The 13,035-nt window shown below is 36.4% G+C and overlaps 1 protein-coding gene across 2 annotated transcripts in view; it reads right to left on the bottom strand.

Moving 5' to 3' along the window:
* The window catches only part of WDR78 (WD repeat domain 78), an 89,285-nt gene that overhangs the window by 69,328 nt on the left and 6,922 nt on the right, over positions 1-13,035 (bottom strand). For both annotated transcript variants that reach the window (XM_032426553.1, XM_032426562.1), the window contains exon 2: positions 7,462-7,639. In XM_032426553.1, the coding sequence (XP_032282444.1) occupies positions 7,462-7,639 (178 nt within the window). The remainder of the gene's footprint in view (positions 1-7,461; positions 7,640-13,035) is intronic.

Genomic DNA, 13,035 nt, shown 5'->3' with positions numbered 1-13,035 from the left:
ACAATAAGAAGTTTATTTAAAATCCATCACCTCAGGGGCGCCTGGGTGGCTCAGTCAGTTAAGCATCCAACTCTTGGTTTTGGCTCATGTCATGATCTCCTGGGTTATAAGATCAAGCCCCATATGGGGCTCTGTGCCCAGCAGGAAGTCTGCTTGGGGATTTTCTCCCTCTGCCCCTCTTCCACTCACTTGCTCTCTCTTTCTCTAAAATAACTTTAAAAAAATAAATTTTTTTAAAGATTTTATTTATTTATTTGACAGAGAGAGAGACAGCGAGAGAGGGAACACAAGCAGGGGGAGTAGGAGAGGGAGAAGCAGGCTTCCCGCGGATCAGGGAGCCCGATGCGGGGCTCGATCCCAGGACCCCGGGATTACGACCCAAGCCGAAGGCAGACACCTAACGACTGATCCACCCAGGCGCCCCTTAAAAAAATAAATTAAAATCCATCACCTCACATAGTTACAGAATTATTTTTTGTTATGATGAGAACTTTTTTTTTTTTTAACATTTTATTTGTTTATTTTAGAGAGAGAGAGCATGAGGGGAGAGGCAGAGGGAGAAGAGAATCCTAAGCAGACTCCACGCTGAGTGGGGAGCCTGATGTGGGCCTTATCCCAGGACCCTGACCATGACCTGAGCCAAAATCAAGAGTCGGATGCCCAAGCAACTGTGCCACCCAGACGCCCCATGATAGAACTTTTAAAATCAATTTTCTTAGGAACTTTCAAATATACAATACAGTATTTTTTCAAGTTTTTATTTAAATTCCAACATACATTGTAATATTAGCTTCACGTGAACAATATAGTGATTCAACACTTCAATGCAACACCTGGTGCTCATTACAAGTACACTACTTAATCCCCATCACCTATTTAACCCATCCCTCCACCAACCTCCCCTCTGGTAATCATCAGTTTGTTCTCTATAGTTCAGAGTCTGTTTCTTGGGTTGCCGCTCTCTTTTTTCCCCCCTTTATTCATTTGTTTTGTTTCTTAAATTCCGCATATGAGTGAAATCATATGGCATTTGTCTTTCACTGACTGACTTATTTCACTTAGCATAATACTCTGTAGCTCTATCCATGTTGTTGCAAATGGCTAGATTTCACTCTCCTATGGCTGAGTAATATTCCATTGTATATATATACCACATCTTCTTTATCCATTCATCTGTCGATGGATACTTAGGCTGTCTCCATAATTTAGCTATTATAGATAATGCTGCTATAAACATCAGGGTTCATGTATTCCTTCAAATTAGTATTCTTATATTCTTTGGGTAAATACCTAATAGTGCAATTGCTGGATTGTAGGGTAGCTCTGTTTTTAACTTTTTGAGGAAGCTCTATACTGTTTTCCAGAGTTGCTGCTCCAATTTGCATTTCCAACAGTACAAGAGAATTCCCCTTTCTCCACATCCTTGCCAACAATAGTTGTTCCTTATGTTGTTAATTTTAGCCATTCTGACAGGTGTGAGGTGATATCATTGTAGCTTTGATTTGTATTTCCCTGATGATCAGTGATATTGAGCCTCTTTACTGATATTTTCTGAATTGGATATGACAGTCATCATACCTCTTTTTACTTCTTTAATCATGGTCTCTTTAGTTCTACGAGATATTTATAATGATTTCTTTTAAATCTCTTTTTGTTAAATCTGACATCTGTTTCTTCCCACAGTTTCTATTGCCTGTCTTTTTTCTTGAGTATGGGTCATATTTTTCTATTTCTTTGTATGCCCTATGTTTTGTTTGAAACTGGAGAGTTTGATAACATATTGTAGCAACCCTAGGTATGGGTATCTTCCTTCTTTCTAAAACTTGTAATTTCTATTTGCTTGTTTGTTTAGTGATTACCTAGATTACTTTTGTGAGATCTACTTCCCCATAATGGGTTGAACTGTGTTCTCCCAAAGAAGATATGTTGAAGTCCTAACCCCCAGGTACCTCAGATTGTGGAATTAGGGTCTTTGCTGACTTAAGTTGAGATCATTAGGGTGAGAACCCTAATCCAGTATGACTGATGTCTTTATAAAAAGGGGGAAATGTGGACATAGATACACATAGAGGTAAGACATCATAAAATACACAGGGAAAACACAATGTGAAGACAGAGGATTGCAGTGATAGATCTACAAGCCAAGAAATGTCTAGGACTACCAGAGCTAGAAGCGAAACAAATCCTTCCTTATCATATTCAGAGGGTGCATATCTACACTAACACCTTGATTTCAGACTTCTGTCCTCCAGAACTGTGAGACAATGAACTTCTATTGTTTTAAGTCTTACAGTTTGTAGTACTTTGCTAATGTAGCTGTAGAAAACTAATATGCCCCCTCCCAACACTCCCACACAATGTTAACCCTCTGATGTTGCTTCTCAGGGATAAGCAGCTTTGGGTATCCCCACAGCCATCCTGGGATGACAATGGTACTGTTAGGGCTCTCTACTACTCTTGACTACACTCAGCTGTTAAAACTTCCCTAATTACCACCTGATTGCTCTAGTTTTCAACAATGCCCTGGGGCACAGATTCTCTAATCTAAATAATTGTGGCTGCTTCCGGAGACTAACTTCTGAGGTCAATGTTTGGTATTCTCACTCCAAAATGCTCCTCCCAGCTGCCTTATTCCCACGTTCCCAGTTAACTAGCTAGCCTACAGTCTAGGGTATATCTTCACTGAACTAATTATCTTTTTTAAAAATCCATGAATCTAACTCAATTCCCTTTCACCAAAACCTCCACTGTATTTGAGTGTACTTTTAGGTTCAAACTTCCCCATGCTCTGTTGCAAATGAAGTTAGTTCCTTTTGGAAGATATTAGGAGCTATTTGTTTTACAGCTTGCTTCTCCCCCTAGATAAAATCTCTGCACCATGGGAGTGGAAACAATGGTAAGCTTCTCTATGAGTGACAACCTCATTCTAGATGTTGAATGCTCCATAGAGGGGGCAGAGCAGTAATCTTCATGCCATCATGCTGGAAAAAGTTGAACTAATTATCTTTTTAAAAAATTGTAGGAAATACGCAATGCAGAAAATTTATCATCTTAACCATTTTTAAGTACTTTCACATTAACTACTTTGACATTGTTGTGCAACCATCACCACCATCCATCTCCAGAACCGCTTTCATCTCATAAAACTGAAACTGTACCTATTAAAAAAATAACTTCCCTTTAATAACCTTCCTTGGGATCCATCATTGTACTTTCTGTCTCTGAATTTGACTACTCTACATATCTCATATAAGTGGAATCATTCACTATTTGCCCTTTTGTGACTGGTTTATTTCAATTAGCATAATATCTTCAAGGTTCATCCATATTGTAGCATGTGTTGGAATTTCATTTCTTTTTAAAGCTAAAAATTTTCCATTATGTGTGTATACATATATATCAAATTTTGTTTATTCATTCATCTGCTGACGGAAATTTGCGTTGCTTCCACCTTTTAGCTATTGTGAATAATGCTGCTATGAACATAGGTGTACAAATATCTGTTCAAGTCTCTGTTTTCAATTCTTTTGGGTATAGACCAAGAGGTAGAATTACGGGGTCATGGGGTAATTCTAGTTTTAATTTTTTGAGGAATCACAATACTGTTTTCCATAGTGGCTACACCATTATACATTCTTAGCAACAGTGCACAAAGTTTCCAAATTCTCTGTATCTTCACCAACATTTGTTATTTTCCATTATTGTGTTTTTAGCCATCCTAATGGGCCTTAGTTGGTATCTCATTGTAGTTCCGATCTGCATTTCCCTAATGATTAGTAATGTTGAGCACTTTTTCATGTCTGTGGTCTATTTGTATATCTTTTGGAAAAATATCAAGTTCTTCGTCCATTTTTTATTTGGACCACATATTTGTTTATTGTTGAGTTGTAGAAGTTCTTTGTATAGTCTGAATATTAACCCCTTATCATATATATGATTTTTAAATATATTTTCCTCATTCCATAGGTTGCTTTTTACTGTGTTGTTGTGTCCTTTGATGCACAGAAGTTTCTAATGTTTGATGTAGCTCATTATACTCATTTTCTTCTTTTGCTGTATGGTGCTTTTGGTGTTATATTTAAGAAATTATTGCCAAATCCAGTGTCAAAAAGTTTTTCCCTTATGTTTTCTTCTTCTTCTTTTTAAAAGATTTTATTTATTTGAGAGAGAGAGACAGAGAGCACTCACAGGAGCACACGTGAGGGATGGGGTTCGAAGAACATAGGGGGAGGGAGAGGGACAAGCAGTCTGCGCTAAGCATGGAGCCAGACTTGGGGCTCTATCCCAGGACCCTGAGATCATGACTTGAGCCAAAACCTAGAGTTGGACACTTAACCAACTGAGCCACCCAGACACCCCTCTTCTAAGAGTTTTATAGTTTTAGCTGTAAGGGCTTGATACATTTGGCGTTATTTTTGTATATAAGGGTCCTACATCATTCTTTTCCATGTAGATAATCCAGTTTTTCCAACACCTTTGTTGAAAAGACTGTCCTTTCCTCATTGCATAGAATTGGCATCCTTGTTGAAAATCATTTGAACTTATATGTAAGGGGTTATTTCTGGGCCCTCTATTCTATTCCATTGGTCCATATATCTGTCTTTATGCTAGTAGTGCACTGTATTGATTACTACAGCTTCATAGTAAGTTTTGAAATCAGGACGTGTGAGACCTTCACCTTTGTGGTTCTTTTTCAAGATTGTTTTGACTATTTGGGGTCTCTTAATATTCCATATCCATTTTAGGATGGATTTTTTTATTTCCACAAGAAATGTCATTGGGATTTTGATAGGGATTGCTTTGAATCTGTATCTTGTTTTGGGTAGAACTGACATCCTAAGAAATATTCCAATGTATAAACAAGGGATGTTTTCCCATTTATTATCGTCTTCTTTCATTTCTTTCAGCGATTTTTGTAGTTATCAGTGTACAAGTCTTTCACTTTCTTAGTTAAGTTTATTCCTAAGTATTTTATTCTTTTTGATATTATTGTAAATAGAGATCTTTTTTCTTAATTTTCTTTTTGGATTGTTTTCTTTTTGGATTGGATAGAATCCAAAACATTGTTGCTAGTGTATAGCAATACAACTGATTTTTGTGTGTTAATTTTCTATACTACAACTTTGCTGAATTGATTAGTTCTAAGTTGGTTTTTTTTTTTTTTTTTCTTAAATGTGGCATCTTTGGGGTTTTCTACATATAAGATCATGTCATCTGTGAACTGAGATTTACTTTTTCCTTTCCATTTTGGACGATTTTTCTTTCTTCTTCTTCATTAATTGCTCTGGCTTGGACACCCACTATGCTGAGAAGTAGCAAAAGTGGGCATCTTTGTGTTGTTCCTGATCTGAGGGGAAAAGCTTTCAGTCTTTCATCTCTGAGTCTGATGTTAGCTGTAGTTTTTTCAGAATGCCCTGAGGAAATCCTTTCTCTTTCAGATTAGCTAAATGGTTTAAAAAAATTTTTTTTTAAAATGAATGGATATTAAATTTTTTCAAATGCTTTTTCTTTATCTGTTCTGATGATCCCATAGATTCTCCCCTCCCAGTCTATTAATATGCCAAGTAGTATTGATTTTTAAATGTTGGAACAACCTTGCATGCATTATCCTCAGTTAGTCATGATGCACTATCCCTTCTACATGTTGTAATACCATATAATATGTATGTATTGTATGTATAACATATACATAATACATATAATGTATACACAGTAATATATGATTGTTATGGACTGAATGTTTGTGTACACCCAAAATTCAAGTTGGCCCCCTAATTCCAATGTGATGGTATTGGAAGGTAGAGCCTTTGAAAAGTAATTAGGAATGAAGGTGGAGACCTCATGAATGGGATTAGTGAGTGCCCTCTGAAAAGAGGCCATAGAGTTAGTTAAATGTCTTTCCACCATGTGATACATTGAGAATACATTGAGGATATATTGAGAAGTTAGCAGTCTGCAACCTGGAAGAGGGTCCTTACCAGAACTCAACCATGTTGGCATTCTAATCTTGGGCTTCCAGTCCCAGAACTGTGAGAAATAAATTTGTTTATAAGCCATCCAGCCAATAGTACTTTGTTTTAACAGCCTGAGTTGACTAAGATAATGGTACATGTAATATATATGCAAATATATAGTATTCATTTATTAAAATTATATTAGCTTGTTTTCATTTTTTGGCTATTATAAACAAAGATGCTATAAAAATTTGTGTACTAGTTTTTGTATAAACATATACTTTCTTTTCTCTTGAGTAGATACCTAGAAGTGGAATGGCTGGGTGGTATAGTAGGTATATATTTAACATTGAATAAACTGCCAAATGGTTTTTCATTTTCCATTCCTACCAGCAGTGTATGAAAATTCTGGTTCTTCCACATACTTGCCCACATTTGGTATGATCAGTCTTTTAATTTTAGCCATTCTAATAGGTGTTCAGCAGTATCTCAGGGTTTCAATTTACATTTCCCTAATGACTAATGCTGATCATCTTTTGTTGTGCTCATTTGCTATCTGTATATGTACTTTGTTGAAGTATTTGTTCAAATGTTTTGTTCATGGGGTGCCTGGGTGGCTCAATTGGTTAAGCATCTGCCTTTGGCTCAGGCCATGATCTCAGGGTCCTGGGATTGAGCCTCGAGTTGGGGGGTGGGGGTGGTCTCTGCTCAGCAGGGTAGTTAGCTTCTCCCTCTGCGCTCATTCTCTCTCTCAAGTAAATAAATAAAATCTTTAAAAACTGTTTTGCTCGTTTTAAAAATTAGGTCGTTTTAATATTGTTTTGAGAATTGTTTATATATTTTGGATACAAGTACTTTATCAGATATATGCTTTATAAATAATTTTTCCCACTGTATGGCTTCTTTTTTCATTCTTTTAGCAACAATGTTTTTCAGAGACCAGAAGAAGCTTTCATTTTGATGGAGTCCAATTTACCAATTTTATCTTTAATGGACTGTGTTTTTTTGTGTCATATCTAAAAATATCATTGCCTAGCCCATTCAGATTTATATATTACATACTTGTCTGTATATATATTATACTTTGATTAAAAGTTTTAAAAATTCAATTCTTAGTTTTCTAATGAGATAACTAATTTTGTGACAATTTATTTTATATTTTCTAGGGTACACTGCAAAGAAGAATGGATGTTAGCTTTACTATCTAACCTATAGCTACTATAGCTAACCTAGCTATATTTAATACCATAATCAACTAGTTCTTAAGGTCATGAGTAGACTTTCCTCACTCCACTCTAATGTTCTCATGATTAGTAATGAATTATAGGAGCCAACAGCCAATATTGTGCTGTAAGATATGTTATGTGGTAAAGACCAACAAAATCAATATATCGATATTAGAAGTGAGTCGGTTATTTCAAAGCAGTATATTTTCTACCTTTAACATTTCAGTCAAGTTCTTTATGGTGACATTTTCAAATAAACTCAGAATTCTAAAGAACATTACCTGTATGACTGTCCTTGGGGTAGAAATATTCATTTTTTCTGTTTTTATCTCAGGTAGAACCGTCAAGGTTTTTGACATAGCCATTCTGCTTTGGTTTGCACCAACATATCCTTTTGTTTGACCTCCTTTTACTGTGTTAGTAAAGCTAATAGATTTCTTTGGCTGTGGGCCAACGCTCCTATATCAGGAAAAGAAAACATAATACAAAGGATCCATGATTGAAGGAAAATTAACCAACAATAAAAAGCAGACTTTCATTTAGAAACATGGAAACAATCTGAACATATAAACAAGAAATAATAATAGCTACCTGAGAGCTCATCATGTGTAAACAGAGTTCTAGAATGTTTACATGCATTATGTCACTTTTTTCTCGCAACCCTTAAGAGGCTGCTATAAATATCATTTTATATAAAATCACAGAGGCTTAAGAGGGAAAAATTCCTCCTAGAGTTGAAATTTGAAGCCAGGAAGTCCAATCCAAAGTCTGCACGGATTTCTCTAGGTCTTATTTCCTTATCTGTAAGATGGGGATATTAAATAGTACCCTATTCATAGATTATTATGAGTATTAAATGGATTAATTTGTATATTATGGTTAGGAAGTCCCTGGCACATAGTAAAGCATAAGTGAGTGTACAGTACAGCTCCATAGGCAGAACGAAGCATGAGTAATAAAATCTGGAAAAAATATTGTGTTCCTGCCTGAACAATTACATAATAATTTTTAATAAGAAGAGAAGATAAAATCAAAATGTTTGCATCCTGGAGAAAAAAATACGATTTCACTTTTGTATACTCTGCAAATTCCTAAACACAAAAACCTACCTTATCATTCCTTTGTTCTAGTACTCTGATCGTACTATGGATTTCTATAAAACAAGGATGATCTTCCTTTAGATTATAAAAAGGAAATCTGTTTCCAAAGAAAACATTTTGTCTTTTTATTATTTTTAAATTTTTATTTTAAGTAGGCTCCACACCTAACATGGGGCTTGAACTCATGACCCTGAGATTAAGAGTTGCATGCTCTACTGACTGAGCCAGCCAGGCGCCCCAAACCCCCAAAGAAGACATTTTAAATGATACTTTTACTTTTCAAATCATAAAAGATCAGACAAGAATGAAATATTTTTAAATGACAACCATCAATCCATTTTCACATTTTATTTTTCTTCATAGCATTTATTATGACTTGACACTTTGTTCCTGTTGTCCACTCCTTTACTAGAATGTAAGCATCTCCAGGGCAAGAACTTTTGTCTTGTTAATTGCTATATTCCTAGAACCCACAACAGTACCCAGTATACTGTGGTCACTAAAAAAGTATTGTTTAAATAAATGAATTTTGTTCATGTGGTATTTCCAATTTATATTCTTTTAAAGTATGTTACTCTCTCCTCCCTCCTTCAATGTCTAAATGACTTTATCTTCAACATCTCTAAGAAAATAAGATCAATCAGGTAAAAACTCCTTAAATTATTTCTCCGTTGTCATTGTATTTTTCTTCTATATCCTACAAACTCATCTAAATTTATCGTTCTTTCTTCTTTCAGTAAAAGAGTTGCCATTCCTATCTAAGGCTAATCTTTCTACCTGTGCTCTAAAACCTGCTGGTTGTACTTTTTCAGGGACTTCTGTCCATCAGTAATTCCCTATCTGCTACATATTATTTCCTATCTTTTCCCCTGGAGCATGTAATTATGCTCCAGTCATCCCCTTAACTTAAAAATCCTTCCTTTATGCCTTCCTCTATGTGTTACTTTATCTACCCTTCCTTTCATAGCTCAACTCTTTAAATATTAGTCAATACTACTACTTCCTTATTCCTCTTATCTGACCCATAATTCACTACAATCTAGTTCTACCTCCTACCACATAGAGACTACTTTCATTAAAATCACCTAGTCCTTCAACTTGTCAAATCTAAGGGACTCTTTTCAGTACTTATCTTTGTAGCATCTGACAGTTGACCCCTCCCTCTTCTGTGACACCACCATCTCTTATTTTCAACCTCTTTGGGACCTCTAACCATCTGACCCTTCCATTTTCTATTAGTACCTTTTAGGTTTCTCTTCATTCTCTATTTAATCCAGAATCCACAATTCATCAATTGAATCACTCTTTTACCATTACCTTCAACTTGTATTTTCTCTCTCCTTGACATTTTGCCCTCCTATTCTTAAAAAACTAGTCCTCCCATTCTATTTTTCCTTTATTAGTTTCCTCCTTTGAAGATTACACTTAGGCTCAAACCTCAGTTATTTGTTTGTTCTCTCTCTCTCTCTCCACACATACAACACACACTATCCCTGAGTAAAGTAACAAAACCTATGGTTTCGATGACTACTTATATTTCACCTCCTTATGGCAGTCTGCCATCATCACCACCACCTCCTTTCTCCCATTCCCTGAAGATTTTATATCCTAAATTACTCTCTCTCTCTCGAATACTACTTCTGGCATAATTCCTGAGTATTTCAATATCCATGAAGGTAATCCTTCTAATACTATGGCTTCTTAGCAACTTGAACCTTTCTCACATACATAATCTTGTCCTCCTTGCTATGTCAGCTACTTATTCCCATGGTCATACATTTGACCTTGTCCTTAGCAAGGTCAACTGTCACTTCCTATTTTTCCAGCTTATATGCCCTCTTTTTTTTTTTTATAATGAATTTTCTTGGGTAGCTTATGCTCTCTCTCATTTTTTTTTTGAGAGAGAGACAGAGAACCCATGCAAGTGGGAGGTGGGGAGGGACGAAGGGGCAAAGGGAGAGGGAGAGAGAGAGAATCTTAAGCAGGCTCCACAATCAGTGCAAAGCCTGATGTGGGGCTCGATCTCACAACCCTGAGATCAGGACCTGAGCTGAAATCAAGAGTTGGACGCTTAACTGACTGAGCCACCCAGGCGCCCCTACACCCTCTTAATACCTAATTTCAAACAGCTCTATTCAACTCCCTTCAACTCCGTTATCACCTTCAAACCCTTGATTCTATCATGTTTTACTGCTTCACCCACTCCTCTCATGCAATCTTTTCTCTCCTGAGCTTAAGGTTAATAAATATAATCCATAGTTGATTAGACATAGCTCAGAGATACTGCAAGTTCAGTTCAGGCTACCACAATAAAGCAAATATCACAATAAAGTGAGTAAAATGAATGTTTTGGTTTCCCAGTGCATATAAAATTGTGTTTATACTATACTGTACTCTATTAAATATGCAATAGCATTATGTCTAAAAATACAATGTACATACCCTAATTAAAAAACACTTTATTGCTAAAAAATGCTACCCATCACCTGAACTTTCAGTGAGTCATAATCACTGATCACAGTTCACTATAACAAATATAATAATAAAAACGTTTGAAATATTGCGAGAATTACCAAAATGTGACAGAGCCACAAAGTGAGCAAATGCTATTTGAAAAGTGGTGCCGCTAGACTAGCTGGACACAGGGTTGCCACAAACCTTCAATTCGTAAAAAACACAGTATCAACAAAGTGCCATGAAGAGAAGTACGATAAAATGAGGTATGCCTGTATTATAATCCTTACTTACACTCTCATCATACTTCTTCTTTTTTAAATTCACTGTACTTGCTGGCAAAACCAAAACTTTGATCAATTCCAATTACTGCTTACTTTGAGCCTACACCTGTATATTAACCACATTTCTATCTTCTGTAAACTTGATGCTTTACCATTTGCCACACATGTTTAGGCCCAACATGTCTTGTTCTGGACAAACTGATATGCTCAAGTCATTGTGTCTTGGTTTCCTGCCTCCCTTGTCACCCCCTCCCCTCCCAAGGGCACAATTTCCCAATGCAAACCAGTCTATCCCCAACTGCCTCCCTTGTCAGGCCCTCACACTCTGGCCCACTATATACCTTCCCTCATCACCCTATAACCAGGTACCAGACAATTAAGGATGGCCCCTATGTTCCAGAACCCACTGAAATTATTCAAACTAGCCAATCTTAAGCCTGCTTGTCATGCCTCACCTGTACCTTCCCACCAAAACCATGAAAAACAAAGGCCCACAGTTCCTCCCTTTCCCTCTGCCTGATGACTGACCCCAGTGCTTCCCTAAGTAGCCCCCTGTGGCATTGCCTACCCTTTCCTCTTGGTAACTATGAGTAACAGACTATTCTTTTCAATGGCAATCATCTCCTGATCTGTTGACCCTACTATACTTCAAATTTTCTATTAATATGCTATATTTTAATTCAACCTGTACAGCTAAATGAAGCTGGAGAAAAAACATCCAACCATGATGCCAGGTCTCATTTTAAATTATGGATCATTAACTTAAAGTGTCTTTAATGTGCCAGCAATCATACTGTATTTTCTTGGTTCACTTTTTACTATACCTTCTAAGGTCACTATTTCATATTTCTCTCTTCTTGAATATCAACATCTACTCCCATCTTTATTTTCAGCTGATTAAATGAGAAAACTGAGCTAATCAAGTAACTTTCAAATATTCCTACTGTCACAACTATGCACCTGATTATATCTATACCTACATCCTCTATTTCTCTCTCATTACTCTGGATGAATTACTTATGATTCCAGCTTAGGTCAGTTCCTCTACTCATGTACTAGATTCAATTCCTTTCTGCCTATTCAAGGACACTGCTCAAGTAATTCTCTCATGCTTTTCTTGCTCTACTGCATTATTCCTTTTAGCAGGTAAACATGCTATTATTTCTCCTATCTTAAAGAATTTCTTTTGATTCTGTCTACCTCTCCAGCTACCATCCATTCATCTTTCCTTTAACCATAGCAACTACTTTGAAAGAACTGTCTGTACTTATTGTTTCTAATTTCCCTCTGTATATACTCTCTTGAACCTGATCCAGTCAAGTTTTAGCCCTTATCATTCCACCAAAAGAATTCTTACCAAGGTCCAGTTGCCTCTACAATATTAATTGCCAATGTTCTCATCTTACTTATCAGCAGAATTTACCCAGCTGCTCCTTTTTTCTTTTTTTTTTTTTAACTTAGATTGTACGACACTTCCCTTATCTGGTTTTCTTCCTACTTTTTCTGCAATGTTCATCCTTGGACTTCTTCTTATATCTGTCTACACTCATAGCCTAGGTGAACTCATCTAATGCATGATTTAAATACCATCTATATGACTCCCAAATATATATCTCTACCTTTCCTCTGAACCCTAGACCCATATACCCACCTGCCTACTTGACATCTCTGACTCAAAATTAGCATGTCCAAAACTGAGCTCCTGACAATCTCACCCTTACCTTGTCCAGCAAACCTACTCTTCTAGCAGTCTGCCCCCATTTTTGTTAAAAGTAATGCTATTCTTTCAGTTGCTCAGGTGAGAAAACTTCAAAATATATCCTGAATCCAACCATTTTGTTATCAACCTTGTTGCCACCATCCTCGTACAAATAACTATCCTATCTCTCTTGGATTGCTGCAGCAGCCTTCTAACTCTTCTTGCTTAACCTCGATCCCCTGAAATCTATTCTCCACATGGCAGCCAAGAGTGATCCTCTAAAACACAAGTTAGATCATATCACTACTCTGCTTAAAA

This window comes from Phoca vitulina, unplaced genomic scaffold (genome assembly GCF_004348235.1).
Source record: "Phoca vitulina isolate PV1807 unplaced genomic scaffold, GSC_HSeal_1.0 scaffold2, whole genome shotgun sequence".
In the NCBI taxonomy this organism is placed as follows: domain Eukaryota; kingdom Metazoa; phylum Chordata; class Mammalia; order Carnivora; family Phocidae; genus Phoca; species Phoca vitulina.
The sequence above is the reverse complement of the archived record's forward strand: the minus strand, read 5'-3'. Positions and strand labels throughout refer to the sequence as shown.